This window comes from Dysidea avara, chromosome 4 (genome assembly GCF_963678975.1).
Source record: "Dysidea avara chromosome 4, odDysAvar1.4, whole genome shotgun sequence".
Taxonomy (NCBI): Eukaryota; Metazoa; Porifera; class Demospongiae; order Dictyoceratida; family Dysideidae; genus Dysidea; species Dysidea avara.
In genome coordinates this window covers 27,666,835-27,692,946 of record NC_089275.1, presented here as the reverse complement: position 1 = coordinate 27,692,946, position 26,112 = coordinate 27,666,835, and the positions used below count along the sequence as shown (strand labels likewise).

Genomic DNA, 26,112 nt, shown 5'->3' with positions numbered 1-26,112 from the left:
GTCAGAAGTGAGTACCAGCATACAGTAGGTTAATGGATGTAGAAAATGTCAGGTTTATATCTTTCTTGAACACTAAGTTATGGTCTTCCAAGTTCATAGAATTGGATCTGTGTGGAACACCCCCTTTTCGCAAATCTGGTCGCAATAATAGTGATTGGGAATGTTATATTTGGGTGTTCAGGCTTTAGAATTACATGTGTAAGTGCTACTTGTGAGCTCTCTCATATCTTTCTGTGCACCATATTGCTACTACCAGAAGCTGATAAATGTAATTATAGAGATAGACATCATTGTAGACACCACTACCTAGAAAGAACTCACCATAAATATATTTACTGTAGCAAACACACTGAGTAAAGTAACACCTCAGTATATAGCCTTGACCATATAAATACTATATAACAATTCTCTACGACTCGTGTAGGTATTAACATAATCAAAGATAAACTTTGCATGTGTGTGTACATGGCATTCTGGTAGTTAGATACTTTGCTCATGTATTACATTAACCCAGTATTTACAATGTAGTAGAATTTACCTCAACTATTTGCATGGACATTTGTTGACCAATATCACCAATGACAGTTTCAGTAACCCTGTAAATAAAATGAGATGTTGTATTTATCAAGTAAATAAATACACAATAATTATAGTTAGTGCTTTGGACCATGAACAAACTTACGCAATAATGATATCCAAAGTAATAGCTGAAGAAGAAATATCATTTGGCAGTAATGGTTGTGATTCTGAAGGATTTGTTATCTCATCCAATTCAGTTGCAATCTCCACTAAAATTTCAGGCATAAACATTACTGTCAAATCTCTGTTTTCAGATGTAATTGTGTTATTGACCAGATTGCTCAACTCTACAGCTCTCATCAAAAGTCTAATTTGCTCTATTGTTTGACATTGTGATACATCAGGCGATGCCCACTGATCATCACTAACACATCTTCGGCTTGCTAGACCTTTATTCACATTGAAAAATATACAGCTATGTACTAGTTGATCATTGTATACCTTCCACTTCACTGCCTCCAGGACATTTTTGAATGGCAGTTTCAGCAACAACAGTTGCTGGCCATGTTATGTTCCAAATATCATCTTGCTCCAATTGGCACCCTTATATAAGAAATAAATATTCATTATAAATTATTATTCATTCAGAATTTTTATTTTCATTGGTTTAATATATTAACAGAACTGAAGGAAAACTACAGTGTACAGTAGCAACAACATCAATATACAGTTTCCTAAGTTTTTTTACATACAGTACATGGTATACCTAAATCATCCATCTCTTTACAAAATACATCACTTTGTGTACCATCACTATCAATGCTAAACACATCCAGACATTTGTCCTAGTGTATCAAACATAAAGACTGAATACATATTATTATACAAACTTGATCACAGGTTGGTTCGTCACAGCCCAAATCAACATCAGGAAATCCATCACTGTCAGAGTCTAGTCCACACACATTTCCATCACCAGCAAAAGTGGGACTATTGCACTGTATAGGTAATGTGTCTTATTAGCTTAATAGGTTAGTTAGTATGATTATAATTTACCATGCAACTATGAGAATCACACAAACATGGAGCAACACTAGGTCCACTGCAAACTGTGAAATTTCTATCATCATTGTTGATGTTAACAGAGCATGAACAACTTACTGTAAATAAATAAATAATTATGTAAATTACACAAACAGATTCTGAACTTGAGTACGAGGGATATAGTAGTGACTGATTACTTTTAGTAATGCATACACATGATTGTGCTTTAACTGTATGCTTTATAGTAGGGTCAAAAATTGTGGTTTCTTGACCAACCTCTGGCTAACAAAGTTTGATGGTCTAATATTGTACTTTAGGGTATTTTAAACAAAATCGGCTCCCACGCCGCTTTTTAAAGTCCGGGGAAAGTTCGGTAGAACCAAAAGTCCAAAATGGCTACTAACTGACATGCGCAAAAATAAAAATAATGATAAAAATTCAAATAAAGGTTCTTTTAAACTAATTTGGGGTCAAGCAATCCATTTCTGATGTTATTTTGTGATTGGATGTTCTGTTAATGTAAAATTTTAAGAATTTTGCTCAATAATATGAAATATAAACAGTGTGTTAAGTCTAATTCAAGGTTCATCCAATGACTCCAACTCATTTGATGATTCAGGTTCAGTATCAAAATCAGATTCAGATTCAGATGCAGCTTCAGATTCAGCTCTGAATTGGCAAAGTCATAGCCATCCTGTCACACTGATGGGACTGGAAGTGAAATTGGAAGGGCAGGTTTGTGTGGCGCACTGGCCATTCACCAATTCCCAAACATGACCTATAGGAGAGGGATGTCTTCTCAGGTTAGGGTGGCACTGAACATAGGCTAAAAAGTTGGCACATTTGATATGCTGCTCAAGATTGTCATCATCAGGAAGCAAACGCACCGAAGATTTTTTCTTTAGGCTTTTCCATTTGGTTGCACAGGCTAGATTCAGAGAGGAATTTTGTGTGTCTCCATAGATGTAGCGGATAACAAAGGACTTAAGGTCATTCAAGACATCATCACTCAGCAGAAGGCCTTCTCTACACTTTGAGATGAGGCTACCGGCCTCAGTACTTTTTGACAATTTCTCATAGAGGGATATCTTGCTGTGCCCAGAAAAACAGCTGTTGGCATCACAGCCAGACAAGACACAAAAGGGTATAAGAGATTTTGCAAAATATTCAGTACACATGCCTCTGCAGAAAAAAAATTGCTTCTTAGAGGTATTATAATACCTGGAATGTCATGTGAAATGGCTGCAGCCTGAATGTACACATCTGTGTCTTCTGCATCGATTACTATGAGATTGCTATAACCAGGTGATATCGATCTTAGAGCTGCATAAACAGATAGCATAACTGTGTCAGCCCCACCCTGGCTAAAACTCAGGCTTTCTTTGGTGTCACCAGTTGACAGACTCACTCAGTCCTCACCCACTGAGTAGACTAGTTCCTGACTGATAGACTTAGACAGTTCTGAGAGCTGATGAGTTTTGATTAGAGCCTGGAGGCATTTCTTGTTGCCAGCAGTGCAGAGAATTGTCTTGAATTGCAGACCATGGGAAATAGATCAGCTGGCTTCATATATACATTGGGTATGGGACCTTGACCCTGAATGTGCAATTCACGCTTATCTTTGATCAATGGACTCAGCATAATCATTGGGATCATTGATGCAGATGATGGTGGTAATACTGACATGCTGTGCCAGGATCACAGACCCTATTTTGTTGGTGTAGTCACCCCAAGTGTGTAGAGGCCCATCACTCTTGACACATAGGTGATGCTAGGCACTACATCTTGTCCACTAATGCTGTGTAGGAGTTGACATCAAGAGGCAGTAATGCTAACTTCTGGAGAAGTTTGTTCTTTTGAGTCTTTCTGAAAGTACCATTGAAATTGAACAGTGTTAGGTATTCTTCAGATATACGATGTTTCATGAGCTCAGGTAGAAACAGTAGACCATTGACATCAACACGGATGCTAGTATCCTGCTATCCATTTCTCCTTGTTTTATTTTTAGTGTGTTTTCAGAGACTTTTCTTGATGGAATCCCTGCAAAGGTGAGATGTGAATTACGTTTTATGCAATCATGGATGGATTTTTCTTTAGAATAGATACGCTCATCCATGAAAATTTTTATCGGCTGGGTCTCCCCATCTTGCTTGGCCTTCTTGAAGTCTGAAATGAGCTCAGGTGTAGCTGGAATAGCTAATTGTGAGGTTCTTAGAGCAGGCAATGCCGGATCAAATGGAAAGCAATATTAAAGCATGATGTTAGATCTTGTACAGCTTGCCCATCTCTGTGCATACGTGCTGGAGTATATTCCTCGTGCTTTTGAGAGAGTTACCTTCTATTCACCTGAGCAGCTTGAATTCAACCAATGTTGTTGACAATTTTTTGGCATCAGCCATTAATTGCTTCTCATTGCAAAGAATTGACAGTCAGCTAGTTTTAGTCAGCTAACTCTGCCAAGGGGGCCGTGTACTGTCAAGAGGGATACTATTGACTGTGGAGCTGAAAGAACAAGGCTTAATCACTGTAAACAGCTAGCTAATTGTTTGTTCCGGTAGCTACCAAACTTAAATTTCTAGGTTATAGGAACATCCAATCACAAAAATAACATCAGAAATGGATTCCTTGATCCCAAATTAGTCTAAAAGGAACCTTTATTTGAATTTTTATCATTATTTTATTTTTGCGCATGTCAGCTAGTAGCCATTTTAGACTTTTGGCTCTACTGAACTTTCCCCGGACTTTAAAAAGCGGCGTGGGAGCTCATTTTGTTTAAAATACCCTAAAGTACAATATTAAACCATCAAACTTTGTTAGCCAGAGGTTGGTCACGAAACCACAGTTTTTGACCCTACTATTAGCTTGTTATCATAACCATTTTACCCTAGACTGTATTCAGTTGTTATAATCAACACAGCAAAAATAGTGTTCCAATACTACCTATACGAACCCAGTATTTAGTCAGTATTGAAACAACTATTTCAAAAAACTCCCTATAATGAGACAAAAATAGTGGATTCCAATGCTATTCACTATTGTAGGCTGTGGTCTGTATTTGTTGAGCTTATGTAAAATATTTTGACTATTAGTTCCAACACCAAAACATAAATACAGTCAGTATTTGTGTATAAATTATGCTGTGCAAGACACATGGTATCATGCAGAGAGGATTATAACTAGTCTTCATTGATCCGACATCAGATCAAAGTCAAAGTTGATCTGACATGATCTGACATTATATGGCAATGCTTAGCAGCATGCAGGACATTTAAAACCCCTTTAGAAGCAGTGTGTGAACAAGTGGTAGAATGGTGTAGATTGCTCTTCATTGAAAGGTGCAGGCTTGATTCCCCAAGTCAAACAACTTTCTTATTTTTTGCTCTTTTGAACCTTTTAGGTACACCTTTTTAAAAGCTGTTCGACTGCTGTATTAGAGTCGCTGTCTGCTCTATTAGAGTCGCTGACTGCTCTATTAGAGTATATTGATCTTTTTTAGCAGAAAGTGGTCGGCCATCCTGACCGATTCAGTAGGTAATTGTGCAGTCTTTGATCTAATTGGTCGGTAAATGTCCGATGGCCGACTGTTATAATCCACTCTGGTATCATGTCATGTGGCTTAAGAAGTGGGAATGTCACCCCAGTATGTTATTGACAATAACAGTGATATTACAATTTTTCATGCATAAACATAAATGTGACTGGATCTACGAAAACCGTTCTTATCGCCCAAGACAGGAAGTTTGATTTTTTCACACAAACACAAAGCTTAATGAATGCACTATCAAGTTTCACTGCCACAGTCGACCAGAGTAAAGTGGTCTGCTTTTGCTGGCTGCTTTTCTAGAGCACAGTGGCGAGCCGTACGAGTGGTCTGGGGTCTTGATGGAGCCCTGGCCAACCATGAGATGGCTGTGTGTGGCTGTACAGCTCTGTGGTGTTGGACAATGACCTGTGCTGTAAATTTCTTTTCATTTTAGCCAGTTCTGAGCCCTGAATGGCCTATAACTTGGCCTAATTCATCCCAGCACATCTCTTTTCAATTTTTGAACACCATAATATTAGTGTGATCACGTGATCTCACGTGACACAGTTGTATGTGACTGGATCTACGAAAACCGTTCTTATCGCCCAAGACAGGAAGTTTGATTTTTTCACACAGACACAAAGCTTAATGAATGCACTATCAAGTTTCACTGCCACAGTCGACCAGAGTAAAGTGGTCTGCTTTTGCTGGCTGCTTTTCTAGAGCACAGCGGAGAGCCGTACGAGTGGTCTGGGGTCTTGTTGGAGCCCTGGCCAACCAGGAGATGGCTGTGTGTGGCTGTACAGCTCTGTGGTGTTGGACAATGACCTGTGCTGTAAATTTCCTTTCATTTTAGCCAGTTCTGAGCCCTGAATGGCCTATAACTTGGCCTAATTCATCCCAGCACGTCTCTTTTCAATTTTTGAACACCATCTTTCCCGCCTTCCAGGGCCCCCGCCAGTGTTGCCAGATGATTTGCTCCAAATGTTCATGTGAAAAAATAAATTTGTTCATAAAAAGTTCATAAATCCATAGTCACTTTCTGAAAACTAGCCTACACATTATAAATAGGTGGATCTCTGGGTTAGTACGGCACTGAAGAGCAAAAAAAAAAAAAAAAAAAAAAAAAAAAGGTTACCACCTAAAATTGCCAAAAGATCATAAAAAGTTCACAGATTACTCCAGGTTCATAAAAAAGTTCATAGATTATTTCAGGTTCACAAACCAGCCAGAAGTTCATAGATTATTTCAGGTTCACAAACAAGACAAAAAGTTCATAAATCTATGAACTTTATTCACAGCATGGCAACACCGGCCCCTGCCTCCCACCTTTCTGGAGCTCGCCTGATACAGACAACCTCGGTTTAAAAACTATCTAAAATGGCGGGAAACTTAGCTGTTGACTACTTCTTCAGTGGATGATCAGGAAGGTAAGAAATTGTTGTGAAACATGTGAAAAATTGGTATGCGTAGCTACCACCATTGGCCAGCTACAACACACAGAATATTTAAAACCGACGTTTCTCGATACTTTTAAATGGGCGATAAGACCGGTTTTCCCAGAGACAGTCACAAATGAAGTGCTAAAAGTAGAGGACATTTTCATAGAAAATGTCTCATTTCATAAAGGCTGTACAGAGAATAGCTCTGTACAGCCTTTATGAAATGAGACTTTGTTCTATGAAAATGTCCTCTACTTTTAGCAGTTCATTTGAGCAAAATATTCTAAGCATTCCTGAGACATGAGCCTTTATTAACATGTTAGTAGCTGTGGCACATCCCAGGGGCCAACGGTGATACCACTATTATTCAGTACTCAATCCATTGCATATACTGTGATCATAATATATACACAGTCTAGTATATTTGCCTAGCTATATACTACCTTCCACTCCACTATTTCCTACTTTGCCCTAATGCTAAGTTTCACAAAGCCAGTAGGTGTATGTAACAATATATAGCAATTGATTATAAGAAGTAAACAATGACACGATAATAGCACATGATTCTTAGATACATGAGGTTATACATGAGATATTATTATACAGTATGGTAGTACTGTATTATATTAGGGATCAGGAGGTTTGGGTTTTTCTGGCCAAAAAAAATCACCGAAAAACCAGCTTCACAATACCATTCTGGTGCCTTGGCAGTATTGGTTAGGTATAACCAAGCCCAAAAGCACCCTCAGTATAACCCTAAATGCTTCTAATAAATTGCTATAAAAATTATTCAATGGAATTTTCTAACTGCCTGCCTGCCTGCCTGTCTGCCTGCTGATGCCTTCAGGCAAGTATAACTCAATAACAGCTAAGGCTACAGGCTCAATTTTTTCACTGTTTGATGTTGCTTCATCCCAATGCATGCCTTATGGCATACCACAGTACATACAATGCATGCATCATGGATTTATCTTTGTCCTCCTTTGTGTCCCATTTCTTTTTGCTGTCAGCCCAAGGTGTCAATTCGTGGTAGCACGATGCATGGCTTCCCTACAACATGTTGGTAAACAGGAATTGTCTGTATTTTCCATTGTGACTGGATTCATTGCAGAGGCACTTCTGATACTGTCCTTCGTTTGTAATGCTGTGTAATGGGCTGAACATAGCTGAAAGCGTAATGGCCACTGCATTTTTGAGGCAGTAATTGATAGTTGGGGAGTTTTAGTACAGCTAGGCTATTTGATCTTCGATGGCATGGCACTTCAAAACTTATTAAACTAATTTACAAGTTGCTGTGTTTTGACAACCAATTAACTAGTAATCTAACGTCAATATGTTTAGGTCAAATAACTATATGCAGGTACATATCCTACACCCTTAGCAAGCATTTTAACTTCAATTCATTGTGATGCAATAAATTATATGAATTAACTTTATTTCTTCCTTTATTCCTCTTCTTATTTTTCTTCTTCATCTTTTTGCACACTTACAAACACTGACATAAAACACAAATACATTATCTGATAGCCTTGGAATATGGCACACATAAGTGGGATTAATGGCAATTTTTGGTACCAAGTTTGGTTTGAATACAATAAACAGTCTAACAATTATTTATGAAAAAATTACATCAGTACTTATGTTGCCACGCCTACATATTAAACCACATATGGGAAGAAGCTGAAATCAGTACATGGATAGCTTAACTAACAAACCTCAAACTTTCTATAATTGGAGTTATTAAAGACTATGAGGATACAGCACAAAAACTAACAGTTTCTTCCTTCTGAGGATGGCTTGGACGTTTTGTTTAAGTTAGGTATGAAGTTTTATAGATGTAGGAAGCATTGCTGTATTTTATGTAGTTTGTTTTTATAATTGTAATTAGTTACTTGTTGCCTGTAAAAATATTCCATACAGGTGTATTTTCAACAAAAAAAAAAACAGTATGTAACAATTATGAGTTAGGCTTGTGGGAATTACGCTCAAAATTTTCATGATTGTGCTATTCGAGTTTCTTTTAAAAAGTAATCATTATTCTTTCATTGTTCCCAGTATGTACTGATTATTCTCAAAATGATTGTAACTTGTGTTTTACTTTTATAATCAAAATGTATACAGAAACACTTTGAAACAGTACAGCTGCTAAACTAATAGCTATATTTGCTAGCAAAATGTTAGTGACTAGTATATTCAGTAATGAACTATTGACACTAGGCGTTCTATTAGAGTAAGTGACTGGTCTATTAGATTATCTCAATCTATGCTTATTATGCTCTAAAACTGCATCAAAATTCCAGAATAATCTTATCGCATCGTTATTCCTGAAATTTTTTTTGCATAATTTCCACATCCCTAGATCAAGTTTGACCATAAAAAATGATTGTTTGTCACAACTACCTAGAAAACTGAATGAACAATAGACCAGACTAATTATCAAGCATTTTAGTGGTTTCGAAGAATCAGATTTAAAATCATTGAATTTTATAATGCAAAACCCAAATACATGTAGCAAATGCATGATCAAGGTACTCTGATTTAATTTATGCTCAAGCCATTCAGCAAAAGTCATTCTCTTCCATTACAAAACAAAACAAAAAATACATATGCAACTACATAACTATAAAATACATAAACATTACAAAGCAGCTTAAATACCAAACATATTCTAATAATCCAGTCACCCTATTAGAGCAGTCAGCTAAATGCAATAAATCACTCTATTAGAGCATTCAGCTATACAGTACTTACAAGCATTTATGTAGTGTTCTGCTACTCCTTATAGAGGGTTAAGCTATGCTACCAGTCACCCTGTAGAGAGTTCAGATATATTACAAGTCACCCTGTGGGGAGTTCAGTTATATTACAAGTCACCATGCTGAAAGTTCAGGTACATTACAAGCCACCCTTTAGACAGTTCAGTTACGTTACAGGTCACTAGAAATGTTAGCCACAAGAAATTCACCTTGCTAAGCATATTGCATGTAGCTAGCTGCCTTTGCCATGTCTAAAATTTAAAAGTGGTATACATTTCATGGTAGCTATATGGAAACACTCTCAGCAGCTACTCATCTGTTCTTGATTCATGAAAACTGTGTTTTTCCTTAGTCATATCAGAGATCTAGCTATGTGGGACAATTTCAAGTGCCAGGCTTTAAAGCAGTTGATATGTTCCAGAGCAGTTTAACTTGCTGACTTGTTTGACTCTTGTTTTCCTTTTTTTAGTGATCTCTATTTCCACATAATTATTCAAAACTATTTTTACACTAGTTTGCATAGTTTTTATGAATCCATTTATGGACACCATCATAATGATAATTATAAAAAAAGGTGATGGTAGTGTTTGGTATTTCACAGCATATATATCAAGCCACAAGTTGCATGTACAACATTCAGTACAAACCAAAGTTAACAACACCAGTGTATTACTTCAATATCTTGCAGTTGAGAGTACTTTGTGCTAAATAGTCCAAGTATAGTCAGTGTACAGCATGCTGTGGTCAACAATGTGTATCTGTGTATGGCTTCTGGTATATATGTACACATATGTAGCTCTGTGATCACAATAATTCAAGTAGGCAGTGGTATACACAATAACATTGCTGCACTTAATATACTATGGTTAAAATACATAATTATATAGGTAGTTAAATAGGGTTTCCAAAGGAACAAGTTAACTTTAATAGATTGGATACTTATCAAAACACATTAATGTATGCACAATAGAATGACATAGGAAGGAAGGCTATGCAGTTGTTATTCCCCAAAAGTAACAAGTTCTCGTGTGGTTCAGTGGAAAAATAATATGAATGTTTCAGTTTCATATAAAGGTACCTTTATCAGTTCCTTTTGACTTCATATTTACTAGTAGACCTATACTTTAATTTATAAAGTTTTTTTATGGTTGGGGGGACTTTCTAAGGTGAGTGTTCTGTAGGATTTTTGCAAAAACATAGGCAATCTCTATTATGAACCACTGCCATGGTTCGTAATAATAAGATCCGCAAAATGCATATTATTTCAGTCATTAAAAAGAACCTTTATCAGCTCCTTTTGACTCCATATTTACTGGTGGGCTTATACTTTTCCAAACTAACTTACAAGACTTCTTTTGTGGTTGGGGGTGGTTTGTGGTTGGGGGTGTTTTGTAAGTTGGCATTTAGGTGAGTGTTCTATTAGGATACTAGCAAAAACAAGCGATCTCTATTATGAACCACAGTAATGGTTTATGATACATTAGTGTGTACATGTTGTGTGAATGTTTATGACCAGGTACAATAAAACTCATAATATAGCTTGATTTACCAATTTTCATTTCTTTTAATTTCTCGTGCTATTATGTAGTGTAGGCCTGCGCCTAATATGCCGACATAATTTTGAGAATTAATAGGTCACCAATTTCGTGAGAATAATTCCGGAATAATAGGATGGTTACAGGCATAATTTTAGAATTATCGGACGTCCACGGGAATAATTGTCGGAATTAAGGGGCGTGCCTCTTCTTGATTAGCTAGCTAGAAAAAGGAAGTAAGCTACTAAGAATGATAGCTGACAGCCGGCATTATTATACGAGTGCTGGCTGAAAGAGGTTGAAGAGCCTCTAAAAGATCGATATACTCTAATAAAACGCTCAAATACTCTAATAGAGCAGTCAGATCGTTTCATGTTAACAATCTGCAGACAGCATCAGGGATTTAACTGCATGATTATCTGCAATTCTGAAACTTGTACATCTCATATCAGTGTATTTCTTTAAGTCTTTCTACAAACATATTGATATCATTATCTACTGAACTTAGCGTATAGTTATAGCTATAGCTTTAATACACTGATAACTGAAAAACTATTCCTGATAGCCATTTTAAGCCTGTTGTAATGGCTATAACAATTATGTGTAAGGTGGAATGCTTCAATCTTCGCTAGCTATTAATTAATTCTGACAAAACTACTTCTTATATCAGCATATTGAGAACTAAGCGACTATAGCTAAAGAAACTAAATGAGCATTATTATGGAATAATAGGCTAGGTACAAGAATAAAAAAAGAATAACAGGAGAAATTTTTGGGAAATTCTGGAAAGAATAATAGGTAAAATTTTGGGCACATTAGGCTCAGACCTAATGTAGTGGGGTGTTACTTTCACTAGTGGTTTTCATATGACAAGTCACATACTGTAATAAGTATGACAATAACATTATGCATCATTACTTACAGCTCGTTTGGAATAACAAAACTTGGAATCCTTGATTTGTTAAGCTATAACCAGTAGGGAAAATATTGTTTTCATTGGTTCTCAGGCTATCCTGAACGTCTGTCAGAATATTTCTACTGGAAAGTGGCATAGTTTGCAAATTGAAAGATATCGAAAAACTCATAAACATTACTCCATTGTTCAAGTTATAACTCCAAGTTCTATTCACAGGATTTCCAATATCCAAATGATTCATTCCAAAATAATCCTGTAGTACTTCTAATACCTGTATATCAAATATAATTATTGTACATGTTACCACATGTAATAGAGTGAAACCTGTCTAATCAGGTCACTGCATAAAGAGGTCACCTGTCTAAACTGGCCATTATATGAATCCCCACATGTGCCAACTGTGTACAAAGTGACCTACTTATAATGCAGCCACCTCCTTAATGAGGTCAGAAAATTTGTCCCTATGATGACTGGAATAGACAGGTTTCACTGTATAAAGTTAATTAGTTAGTTATAAAATTATTATCTTATCCATGAGAGAGTTTTATCAAGGATTTCTTTCAATTAAACATAAAAACCATAATAATTATAATACAGTACACTGTATTATACAGTAGAAGTCCACTAAGTGCACTATGATATTATAAAAAGTACTGTACCACATGTGCCATTTCAATGATAACATGGAACATATTGCGGAATCTCTGAATCTGTAACTTCAAAAAAATTAAGTTGCCCACCCACACATTTTAATGTCATTAGATGTGGTATTAATGCTGTACTGATACCACATTTTACATCCATTACATATATCCAATATTTATTGTCTGTTTCTGATACAGGTTTCTATTGAAGTCACAGCTGATACTTCAAAAGTGTAACCAATATTCATAATATGGCATAATAGAGTATATAAGCATGATATAACAATGGCTATACTAAAATTCCTCTATTCAATATGCTTCCAACAACGTATTATAATCCTTTTATTTGTGGCTAGCTACCAAAGACTGCTTTATTTGCAGCTACCTATGACTGTTCATTGAGTATTTTTATTACACTTGTCTGCTTTGGTCTGTGCAACATCACAGAATAAGAAGTAGACCACCAAAAAGTGGTATTAAAACTCTCAGCTAGTCAAGGAGTTCACTACAAAGTTACCTTGGATACTAATACTTATACTACTTATAAGTATGTATGTGACTGGGCCTGAGCATTTGGACACAAACTACACCCCATCACATAACAGATCATATCTCAATACCAGGATGGAATATCTGCATTCTGTATCCTTCATTACATAGTTTAATAAATGCTTAAAAAGTGCTGAAAATTGCATGGCGATACCAAAATGAGTCAATGAAACATTCATTTAGGTGACTACACCTCCCATAATCAAATTCTTTCAAGCATACTTATAAAATGAATAGAGTGGTTGAACGTGCATTGGCTTGGGTGACTGGTCACCTGCTGCAGGGCTATTAGCCTGCAATATGCTTAGGAGATCATAGAAAATCAATGGTTGAAAAATGAGATTTGCAAAGCTTTTGTAGTCTTTTGGTAACAAGTCTCTAACCATTTTAATGACCTACAGGTCAACTTAATGCATACCAATATCTGATACTAGTTTCAAACACAGACTTAAATTTTGAATAGCTGTGGTTGCCACCATGGCAATAGGTGTACTAACAATTACAAAAAGAAACTGACAGAAAAATATATGACGCATTGATCTGACATTTTATTCAAAAATGATTTTTTTTTTTGTTTCATAACTTCATATCTTGGTGCTCTATATTCATGTAATGGAGAATAGTTACTGGGTTTCTGGACTTGGTAGTAATATTGTTGAGAACAATAATTCTCATTAAATAATGATCACTCACCTTATCAACAATATTCACTGAAGTCATTGCATCAGTATTGTTGAAAGAAACAGTAAAGTAAACTATTACAACTGGTTGGGAGCCTATGAACATGGTGCAGTTTCTCAGATCAACTGGTGACCAACTGCCATCACTCTCACACTGTCGACCAATATTAACACCAGAACGAAAACTGAGATGAAGTAGTGAACAAGATTGAGTGACTAGTAAATCTTGTCTACTGTTAGGCCAGAACAGACCTTCTGAGAAGTCATTTTCACATGCTAAAGCATTAATGAAAACAGTAATCAATGAACATACATCAAGACACATGATATTGTGTTGTGCGGTCAGTGCAGGTACATGAAAGACAAGTGTATAGCTATTTTACAGGAACTAAGAAAACATCGTTTTCACTCATCTCTAGCGCTGAACAGAATTTATCTAATTTTGTTGTGGAAACTCCCTTAGAGTGAGGTAGCTTCTATTCCAAATTTGAGCCAAATCCACCTAGTTGTTACTGACATATGTGCCTTCGTAGTTCATCTTATTTTCAATTTTCTTTTTGAAACATTTAGAAAAATTGCTATAACTCATACGTGCTTTATTAAATGTACTTCAAATATGGGTAGTAGTAGAAGTATCCTAAAGCACATTTACAGGTCAATTTTTGTACAGATCAATTTTTGTACAGATCGGATAAATAACAAGGAAGTTATGTGTGATTTGTAAAAAAAATAAATGCAAAAGTAATTAAATTTTTTATCACAGCTACATGGTAAACCAGTTCAAGCAGCAGGTTGAAAAATGGTTTTTAATAGATTAACCATCGTAGGAGTGAATTGAGATAAAGACCATCGAGTTATAACAAAAATGCCAACCATGTGTATCAGGCATATGATCAAGTTTCATGAATAAGAAACAATATATTGTCACACCTACCAGACAAACCTATGAAAGGGATGAGATGAAAATATCAGTGAAAATGAAATATAAGTAGATTAATCATCTTAAGAAGAATTTTCAGTTGAATAGAACAATCTGGGCTTAAAATCTGTAAGTTATAATGCAAAAACTAACTAGTTGCCTATATAATAAGTGATCAAAATACGCTAATAGTGCAGTTACCCTATTAGAGCAGTTAGTTATGTATTCTATTAGAGATACATGTCATAATGAACTCTATAACAAGTCACCCTGCAGAGAATTCAGCTACAAATAAGTCATCCTGTAGAGACTTCTGAATTAGCTACCAACAAGTTGCCTTGTGGAGAGTTTAATTACAAACAAGTCATCCTGTATAGATTTCAGCTACTACCAAGTCACCATTTGTGACTGGGCCTGCGATAATAGGGCATGTGGGCACATGATTTTTGCCTACTTTTTCAAACTTACATCGTACATAGATTTTTGTACCATTATGCTATGTATGGCAAAGCAATTTTCAGCTCTTAGTATGCATTTTAATTGGCGGTATGATACAAGTTATAGAATGCAAATATTCTGTTCCACTACTGAGATATGACCTGTAGAGTGACTGGGTGTAGTTTGTGCCCACATGCCCTATTTTCACAGGCCCGGTCACATTTGGTGAGTTTAACTAGGAACAAGTTACCCTGTAAAGAATTCAGGTACAATCAAGTCACCTCATAGAGAGTTCAGCTACATTTCAAATCACCTGTAAAGAGTTCGACTATGTTTTAAGCAACCCTGAAGACAGTCCAGCTACAAACAAATCACCCTATAAAGAGTTCAACTACAAACAGATTACTCTGTAGAGAGTTTAGCTACATTACAAGTCACTCTTTAGAGAGTTCAGCTACAAACAGGCCACCCTGTAGAGTACATTACATCTCACCGTGTAGAAGAATTTAGCTATATTACAAGTCACTCAGCAGAGACATTACAAGTCACTCAGTAGAGAGGCACAGAGTTCAGCTACATTACTAAAGTCTCCCTATAGAGAGTTCAGCTACAAACACGTTTCCCTGCAGAGAGTTCAGTTACATTACAAGTCACCCAGTACTCTAAGAGAATTCACTTAGATTACAAGTTTCCCGTAGAAAGTTCAGCTACACTTACAAATCACCTAGTGGAGAGTTCAGCTACTAACAAGTCTCACTGTAGAAAGTTCACCTGCATTATAAGTCACCCAGTACAGAGTTCAGTTACATAACAAGTCTCACTGTAGAGAGTTCATGCAGCTACATTACAAGTCATCGAGTAGAGTGTTCAGTTATGTAACAAGTCACCCTGTAAAGAATTCAACTACATTTACATTACAAGTCACCATACGTGGTAGAAAGGGGAGGGGGATAGGGGGATATCTCATGAAAATTATCCTTTTTGGAGTGGGGTTGCAAACCGTGAAAAATCAATATACTATAATAGAATGCTCAAATACCCTAATAGGGCAGTCAAAGTGCTTAATAAAAAGGTGTTTCTAAAAGTAAACAAAAAAATTATTTGCCTACAGCTGGAATCAAACCACTGATCGCTTACTTGATAGTTGGTGTATTACCACTGTACCAAGTGTTTCCAAGTGTCTAAAGGCTGTTTTGTACTGCTTATAAATGCTGTATGTTTACTAATCATTGTTTTGCTAACTGCAAATAGCCTGTTTTAAATACTTTTGACTAAAAAGCTTGGTGTTTAGTTGAAATGCTTCAAAGTGTACCTATATATTAATTCTGGTGAACTTTGAGACATTGCGAAAACTAAAATGGCTACAGTGTCCCCTAGATCCCCTGCTTCCAGAGATTCTATACTGTTGTCAGCCCTCCTCACATAAACTACTTCCTCCACTACTGCAAGTCACCCAATAGAGTGTTCAGCTATGTAAAAGGTCACCCTGTAGAGAGTTCAGGTACACTACAAGTCTCCCTATATAGAGAGTTAGCTAAGATTTAAGTCACCCTGTAGAGAGTTCAGCTAAAATACAGCAATTCACTCTGTTAAAAGTTTGGCTTTGTTGCAAATCGTCTTGTAGAGTGCTTAGCTATGTAGCAAATCACCCTGTAGAAATCAGCTTCATTAAAAGTTACTGTGTAGAGAATTCAGGTCACACAGTAGAAAGTTCAGCTACGTAACAAGTCACCCTGTAGAGAGTTCAGCTATATCACAAGTATCCTTGTAGAGAATTAAGCTACATTACAAGTCTCCCAGTAGAGAGTTCAGGTATGTACCAAGTCACCTTGTAGAGAGTTCAGTTACAGTACAGTTATAGAGAGTTTAGCTACATTACGATTCTCACTGTAAAGTAAAGAGATCAACAATGTTACAAGCTCTCTCACTCTCTGTAGAGAGTTCAGCTACATTGTACAAGTCTCACAATAGACAGTTCAGTTGCATTACAAGTCACTCCCTCACAAATAAAGGCAGTTGTATATAAAATCAAAGGTACGTAGCAGCCATGCTAATGCCTACATTTTTAGATGAATCACCCTGGCCTTATTGGGGAGTGTAACCTTTTTCACAGTTTGGCTGTTGTGGTATGGATTGAAACATGTGTAAGCCTAATTTGAGTCCTATATATGTAGATAGTTGTCTGTACAGAGTACATCTAGGACTGGAAATTATCACAAAACTGTTATGTTGATAACAAGTAGATTGTGTGTAAAATAATGTACAATCACGTACAGGATGAAATAATGGCTTGCTACATACAAGTCACGACAACAGTGTGCAACAACCTGGTACAACAACAACAATACAATAACTCTATTATTACCATTGTGCATGCATACAATACCGGAAGTTATATCAATACATACAAAAACTGCAATATATAAATGAAATGACACACTGTACTTCCATCATCTAAATTTGGTGAAATAGATAATACCATAAACATGATTAATGGAATGCATATGGTTGCATTACAATGGTAGTGATATTTTTGGTCTACAATGCTTCACAACATGTGGTGCCATTGAGCAATGAGGTTTCAGATCGCACTTAAGTCAAGGTACTCTAGTCGCCTAAGTATTGATACACTTTCATTAAAGATCATGAATTTTTAATGAGCAGAGGTTATAGAACAGAGTTCACCTACACCTGCAGATTCCATTTCTTTTTCCAGAGGTCACTTATACCTGCAGCTAGTGAAAATTTAATCGCAAGGCCAGATTGAAGCAGGTACTAATTTTCACTAGTATATCGAACACATAGGTAAGTCCATTGTAGCTGCTGTGTTAGATGAAAAGGTCAAACAATTAAGAAGTCAAGCCTATAGCCTTAACCATAGTCATGTTATGCTTGGCTGAAAGTCAGTCAGTCAGTTAGTTAGCTGGTCAACAAAATTTCAGTAAATAGAAAGATTTTAAAATTTCATATAAACTAGTTTGAGGTGTTTTGGGCCAGTCTAGAGGCACATTTGGGTTAGATTATGCCTAACTAATACCACTGAGCTGTCATGAAAAAAAGTGGGGCTGATAAAAAACCCAACCCTACTATACAGTTACTACCATATTATCAGCTACAGTACATTAAAAGACTAAAATCATGTTAACCTTCCCATAATGTGCCTTACTGTCATATTTCAATACTACCCAGCCATAGGTATATCATTTTAGACAAGTAACCACACAATATGAATTCAAAGCACTTTAGTAAATCACCAAATTTGGTCATTATGAAAAAATTCACATATGTAATGGAGTACTTTGATCTAATATATGTAGCAGATAATAATCAATTAGGAGGAATGATGGAGAAATTTTAAAGCATTGCTTGAAAGTTTAATAAGCATACACTCATTTAGTGCTACTATATCATAACTTACAGGGAATTTGTGTGTGAACAAACTCCACAAGTCTTACCTGGCAAAATGTTTACAGAAATATTTTCTTTTGCTGATATCTCATCAGCTGTGGCTATACATGTGTACACTCCACTGTGAGTAGTTAGAGCATTTCGAATTATAAGGTTTTGATTGCTAGCAGAAAATGTAATATCATCTACTACAATGTTTGTTCCATTGTGTATCCAAGTCATAGCAAGTTCCATTATAGATGGTGAACATGATAAGGTAACTGACTGTCCTTCCAGTATTGTAACTGATGTGAATGATCTTGTGACAGTTAGCTCTACAAGAACAGTCCATTAAAACAATATCAAAAGTAGTTTTATTTACATACGTACTGTAGCTACATGTATTACAATTATTTCAAAAAATGTAGCCAAATTTTTGGAAACTTTTGATTAATGCTCAGTCATATTGTATATACAATTGAAATTTGATCATAATCGCTACAGCCATTCTCGGGCATAATATATAGTTTGATTTCTTTCTTCGATATTAATTTTCATTATTTTATTCTTCTCTTTGCAGACTTTTGAAAAACTGCCATAAATGCAAATGCTCAATTCGATTACTGTGAAAATTTGCCTCATATGAAGATGGATTCAAGTACAAGATTTACTGTTCACAATTATGCAACCAGATTTTAGAAAACTGATCCAAATCGCACATCAGGCAAAATCAAACTAACCAGTTGATATCCACAGTATCATACTATTGGTTTTGACTCTCAGCATTACTCAAACTACTCAAGGCTGATTTTAAGAGATGTCTTTCTGGGTGGTGTGGCAAGCTTAAACGGCAATTTCTGGCGTTGTGAAGGACTGGCTTGGCAAGAATCAGTGGTGCACTGGTGGATATGGTTAACTAAATGTTTTCTCTGTTTATTTTGCTGCATACTGGCCACTAAGAAGCAGACACAACCCTGTAAACTTTAGTCTGGATCTTAACCATAGTCTGAATCCATTTTGAAGTCCATCTCTTGCCCACCCCCCACAAATCTCTACAAGCAGCTACTTCACTTTTCAGATGATAATTGATATAACTGGGGCATGCGGCACCATTAATTTCTTTCAGTATGCGTGGATTGCAGAGGTGCTTTTCGAACAGTTCTTGATTCAAAATGCTGTGTAATGGGTTGAACATAGCTGACAACGGATACTTAACTTTTCAGATGATAATTTATATAGCTGGGGCAGCGCCATTTCAGGTGCGGTATACGTGGGTTCACCAGTCATAATAATTATTTACAAAAAAAGGTTAACAAACAAGTGTACAAAAATTTTTGGAATTTTTAACTAGAGTAGGGACCATAGCACATCGATCAAAAGTACTGAAACAAGCTGGAGTAGCGCACGATATTAAATCACAGTAAAACAATAAGAAGTGTTATATCCCTGCTGTGCTCCAAGTTACCATAAAGGAAATGCACAGTAGGGATATAACACTTCATATACCACTTTGACACCTCAGATCAAAGGAAACCACAGGGTTATATATCACATATTGCCCTGACCACAACTGCCTTTGATGCTGAGGCAGCTACAAAGCATTAATTCTCTTTGATTATTTATATAGAGCTGCTTAAAGGTTTGCATTGTGGGTTTGAATTAGAGCTGCTTACAGTTTTACATTGTGGGTTTGAGTTAAACATGTTGGTTTAGTTAGGGGCATTGTTGTGAACCAAAAAGAATTGAGTGAGTCAGCATTGCATAGTTTAGTTACTAGGCACCACTAAATAATCATTTTTGCAATGTGGGGATTGTTTTTCTACAGAGTACATTTCAACTGCATGAAAAGATGCCTCAAGCATTCCCAACCTATATGTCTAAGTGTTTATTTTAGCACCTTAGGTTATTTAATTCATCCACAAAGTGGTTATTTGGTTTAAAATGGTATCACTACAACCAGTAAAACCCACAATCATTTCTTTTTTGTGTCCACAATTTAAACTCACAATCGATGTTTGCAAGCCTCTGTATAAAACTAATGTGGTGAATGCAGGTTTGTCTTCCTTCACCTATTAGGTGAGCATACCAGAGTGGTATATATTACTTATACCATGGCCACTTGGGATTTGCCTGATATATCACAGCAAAAATAGTGTTCCAATACTACATATTCTAACCTCGTCTTTATTCAGTATTAGAACAAATATTTTTAAAAATTCCCTATAACGAGACAAAACGAGCCTCAAATCTATAAATGACTCTAATGTTATTCACTATTGGGGGCTGTGGTCTGTTTTTGTTTGAGCCAAGGTAGAATTTTTGTACAACACCTAAACATAGATGGAATATAGATGGAATAAATACAGTCAGTATTTGTGTATGAATTATGCTGTGTATATGCCCGCACCCTCGGGCTTGAGCATATATATCTGGCAAATCCCTTGTGGCCATGGTATAACTATTAATTGTGACTGTCTCTGGGAAAACCGGTCTTATTGCCCATTTAAAAGTATCGAGAAACGTTGGTTTTAAATATTCAGAGTGTTGTAGTTGGCCAATGGTGGTAGCTACTCATACCAAATTTTCACACGTTTCACAACAATTTCTTACCTTCCTGATCATCCACTGAAGAAGTAGCCAACAGCTAAGTTTCCCACCATTTTAGATAGTTTTTAACCGAGGTTGTCTGTATCAGGCAAGCTCCAGAAGGGTGGGAAGCGGGGCCCTGGAAGGTGGGAAAGATGGTGTTCAAAAATTGAAAAGAAACGTGTTGGGATGAATTAGGCAAAGTTATGGGCCATTCAGACCTCAGAACTGGCTAAAATGAAAGGAAATTTACAACGCAGGTCATTGTCCAGCACCACGGAGCTGTACAACCACACACAGCCAGCTCCTGGTTGACCAGGGCTCCATCAAGACCCCAGACCACTCTTACAGCTCGCCACTGTGCTTTAAAAAAGCAGCCAGCAAAAGCAGACCACTTTACTGTGGTCGACTGTGGCAGTGAAACTTGATAGTGTATTCATTAAGCTTTGTGTTTGTGAGAAAAAATCTAACTTCCTGTCTTCGGCGATAAGAACGGTTTTCGTAGATCCAGTCACAATTATTGTTTTACTGTGATATATTATCGTGTAAGCTTGAGCCAATTATACTTTGAAAATTGCCTATTATTCTTTAGAACAGTGCTCAAAAATCCAGCCTATTATGCTCAAAATGATGTTCTCAAACTCAAGATTATGCTTGAGAGCTGACTGTTTTATTAGAGTATATCTGCATTTCCTGACTGCTGTATAAGAGTACGTGACTGCTCTATTAGAGTATCTCGATCTTATTTCATGCTTTGAAAATCACTGTACAGATGGAGTAATCATCTTAGAAAGGCTCTTCAATGGTGTAGAAGAATCAGACTTAAAGCCACGGAGTTATAACACGAAACCCAACTTGGTGTAGCAAGTGCGAGATGGAGATACTCTAATAGAGCAGTCATCTGAATAGAGCAGTCACCCTGAAGAGAATTCAAGAGATCAGCTAGAAACAAGTAACCAATATAAAGATCAGCTACAAATAAATCACCCTGTAGAGAGTTCAGTAACAAACAATTCACTCTGTAGATAGATCAGCTAGACCTTGTAGGGAGTTCAACTACTTAGTTCAGCTAGAAGTCACCTTATAGAGAGTTCAGCTACAAAGAAACCAACATGTAGAGAGTTCAGCTACAAACAAATCGCCCTGTAAAGAGATCAGCTAGAAGAAGTTACCTTGTAGAAAGTTCAGTTACAAAGAAACCACCATGTAGAGAGTTCAGCTGCAAACAAATCACCTGTAGAGAGTTAAGCTATAAACAAATCACCCTTTAGAGAGATCAGCTAGAAGAAGTTATCTTGTAGAGAGTTCAGCTACAAACAATTCACCCTGTACAGAGATCAGCTAGACGAAGTTACCTTGTAGAGAGTTCAGCTACAAACAAATCACCCTGTAGAGAGATCAGCTAGAAGAAGTTATCTTGTAGAGAGTTCAGCTACAAACAATTCACCCTGTACAGAGATCAGCTAGACGAAGTTACCTTGTAGAGAGTTCAGCTACAAACAAATTACCCTGTAGAAAGATCAGCTAGATGAAGTCACCTTGTAGAAAGTTCAGTTACGAAGAAACCACCATGTAGAGAGTTCAGCTACAAACTAGTTACCTTGTAGAGACATCAGCTAGAAGAAGGTACCTTGAAGAGAGTTCAGCTACAAAGAAATCATCATGTAGAGAGTTCAACTACAAACAAGTGATCCTGTAGAGACATCAGCTAGAAGAAGTTACCTTGTAGAGTGTTCAGTTACAAAGAAACCACTATGTAGATAATTCTGTAATAAATATACATATTATATATATAATTTGTACATTTACTGATAAAATCAGAAATATTTAAAGTATTGAACATCTGCTTCATCTTTTCTTCTTCCTGTGGTAAAGAAAAAAGATATGTTTAAAAAGTCCCAAAGCCAGTTATAGGCTGGCTTTGGGTATACAAATTCAAAAAGAAGTGAAATCTAATCCAAAACAGCCAAGCTGTAAAAAAAGAGTGCGGCCTCAAAAAGGCTATGGTGAAAAAAGATGTGAAATCCAAGGTGGAGGCCAAGAAATGGCTGTGATGGTAGGTCAATGGTAAAAATTTTAATAATGACAATTCAGGTGAATTTTGTGCCAAGAACAAGCGGTATCAAAATTCACCTGAATTGTCGTTATTAAAATTTTTACCATTAACCTACCATCACAGCCATTTCTTGGCCGCCACCTTGGATTTCACATCTTTTTTCACCATAGCCTTTTTGAGGCCGCACTCTTTTTTTACAGCTTGGCTGTTTTGGATTAGATTATGCTTTTATTATATTGGCATACTTTGACACAGGCCTACCCCCTTACTATCAAGAGTATCAGTGCATTTCAGTAGTGAAATAATTGATTTCTGAGGAACTATTCTTCATTTGTAGTGTGCTGTGATGGGCTGAACACAGCTGAAAACAAAGTGTGATGGCCACTTCAGGTTTTAGTAACCCATAATTGTGGCAAGCATTTAGACACAAACACAAAATTAACCACGTTTTGCACTGCCCTTTCCTTTGATGTTGTACACATAGCTTCATCAGTCATAATCATGTCGCAAATCAAGACACACGGTAGTGTGTCGTGCGGCCCAAGAAGCCGGCGCGCCACACCGTGAGTATATTGACAGGAAGAAAGAAAACGTCATTTTCACACTTTTGTATCTCGGTGATGGCTTATCCGATTGAAACCAAATTTGCTGCAGAGTTGCCCGCCAGCTAGGGGAGTCTACATTCCAAATTTAAAGGAAATCACTCAAGCCATTTCCGAGATATGAGCGGCCAAAGTTTCGTTTTTTTTCTTCATTTTTTTTTTTTTCTTCTTCGTCTTTTCGCACACTTGCAAAAATTGCTATAAAACGCAAACGCGTACTCCAATCGCCTTGAAATTTGGCACACAGAAAGGGAGTCCAAAGGCGCATCCTAGCATCAAATTTGGTGCACATCCGATGAATGGTTCAGCAGTTATGACCGATTATTCGCGTAAAACAAGATCGATTTGTTGTCATGCCTACAGGGTAAACGGCTTCATGGAATGAGCTGAAAATTGCTATGTAGATGGAGTAACCATCGTAGGAGTGCCTTTTGGTGGTTTGAAAGGAATCGAGATTAAGACCACGGAGATATGACACAAAACCCAACCTGTGTCATAATTACGCGATCGATTTTTAGTAATAAAAAAGTATTAGTTTTTACGCCTACTAGGCAAACCGCTAAGAGCAATGAGCTGAAAATCGGTGTATAGCTGGAATAATCTTCATAGAAAGTCCTTGCAGTAGTATAGAAGAATTGGATTACAAACCACTGAGTTATGATTCGAAAGCCAACTCTGTGTAGCAAATGCGAGATCGAGATACTCTAATAGAACAGTCACCCTAATAGAGCATTCAGCTAATTTATTTACTCCATTATAGAATTCTATTACATTACAAGTTAATCTGTAGGGACTTCAGCTGCAAAAAGTTAATCTTATAGACAGTTCAGCAAGAAGCAAGTCACCCTGTGGAGAGCTAAGCTACAATTATATCTCTGTAGAGATTCAGAACATTACAAGTCACACTGAAGAAAATTCAGCTATAAACAAGTCATGCACCTGTAGAGAGTTCACCTACAATTAAATCACTCTCTAGAGAATTCAGCTACACACAAATCACTGTGCAGAGAGTTCAGCTACAAACAAATTATCCTGTAGAGAGATCAGCTACAAACAAAACACTTTGCAGAGAGTTCAGCTACAAACAAATCAATCTTTAGAGTGATCAGCAACAAACAAATCAACTTGTAGAGAGATCAGCTAGAAACAAATCAACCTGCAGAGAGATCAGCTACAAACAAATCAGCTTGTAGAGAGATCAGTTACACACAAATCAACCTGTAGAGAGATAAGCTAGAAACAAATCACCCTGTAGAGAGTTCAGCTAAAACAAATCAACCTGCAGAGAGATCAGCTACAAACAAATCAGCTTGTAGAGAGATCAGTTACACACAAATCAACCTGTAGAGAGATAAGCTAGAAACAAATCACCCTGTAGAGAGTTCAGCTAAAACAAATCAACCTGCAGAGAGATCAGCTACAAACATACCACCTTATAGACAGTTCAGCTACAAACAAGTTACCCTGTAGAGAGATCGACTACAAACAAATCAACTTGCAGAGAGATCAGCTACACACAAATCAACTTGTAGAGAGATCAGCTAGAAACAAATCACCTTGTAGAGAGTTCAGCTACAAACAAATCAGTGTGCAGAGAGATCAACTATAAACAAATCACCCTGTAGAGAGATCATCTAGGAACTAGACACAATGTAAGGAGTTCAGCTACAAGCAAATCACCCTTTAGAGAGTTCAGCTACAAACTAATCAACCTGCAGAGAGATCAAATCACCTTATAGAGAGTTCAGCTACAAACAAATTTCCCTGTAGAGAGATCAGTTACAAACAAATCAACCTGCAGAGAGATCAGCTACACACAAATCAACTTGTAGAGAGATCAGCTACAAACAAATCACACTGTGGCGATCAGCTAGAAACTAGACACAATGTAAGAAGTTCAGCTACAAGCAAATCACCCTGTAGAGATTTCAGCTGCAAACAAATCACCCTGTAGAGAGATCAGGTAGAAAATAGACACCATGTAAAGAGTTCACCTATAGAAGAGGTCACCTTATAGAGAGTTCAGCTACAAAGAAACCATCATGTAGAGAGTTCAGCTGCAAACAAATTACTCTGTATAGAGTTCAGCTAGAAAAAGTCACCTTGTAGAGAGTTCAGCTACAAAGAAACTGCCATGTAGAGAGTTCAGCCTCAAACAAATTAATGTGTAGAGAATTCAACAACAAGCAAATCGCCCTGTAGAGGGATCAGCTAGAAGAAGTTACCTTGTAGAGAGTTCAGCTACAAAGAAACCATCATGTAGAGAGTTCAGCTACAAAGAAAACACCATGTAGAGAGTTTAGCTGCAAACAAATCATCTGTAGAGAGTTCAGCTAGAAACAAATCACGCTGTAGAGAGATCAGCTAGAAGAGGTCACCTTGGAGAGAGTTCAGCTACAAGGAAATCACCACCTAAAGAGTTCAGCTACAAAGAAATCACCCTGTAGAGAGTTCAGCTAGAAGAAGTCACCTTGTAGAGAGTTCAGCTACAAAGAAAGCACCATGTAGAGAGTTTA

At 36.8% G+C, this 26,112-nt stretch overlaps 1 protein-coding gene across 3 annotated transcripts in view; it reads right to left on the bottom strand.

Annotated features, from left to right (window-relative positions):
* Positions 1–26,112, bottom strand: part of LOC136254600 (uncharacterized) — a 153,945-nt gene that overhangs the window by 46,728 nt on the left and 81,105 nt on the right. For all 3 annotated transcript variants that reach the window (XM_066047347.1, XM_066047346.1, XM_066047348.1), the window contains exons 7-15: positions 18,421–18,687; positions 13,622–13,884; positions 11,742–12,006; positions 1,576–1,679; positions 1,410–1,517; positions 1,286–1,364; positions 1,021–1,122; positions 683–968; positions 539–596 (exon numbers count right to left, since the gene is read on the bottom strand). In XM_066047347.1, the coding sequence (XP_065903419.1) occupies positions 539–596; positions 683–968; positions 1,021–1,122; positions 1,286–1,364; positions 1,410–1,517; positions 1,576–1,679; positions 11,742–12,006; positions 13,622–13,884; positions 18,421–18,687 (1,532 nt within the window). The remainder of the gene's footprint in view (positions 1–538; positions 597–682; positions 969–1,020; positions 1,123–1,285; positions 1,365–1,409; positions 1,518–1,575; positions 1,680–11,741; positions 12,007–13,621; positions 13,885–18,420; positions 18,688–26,112) is intronic.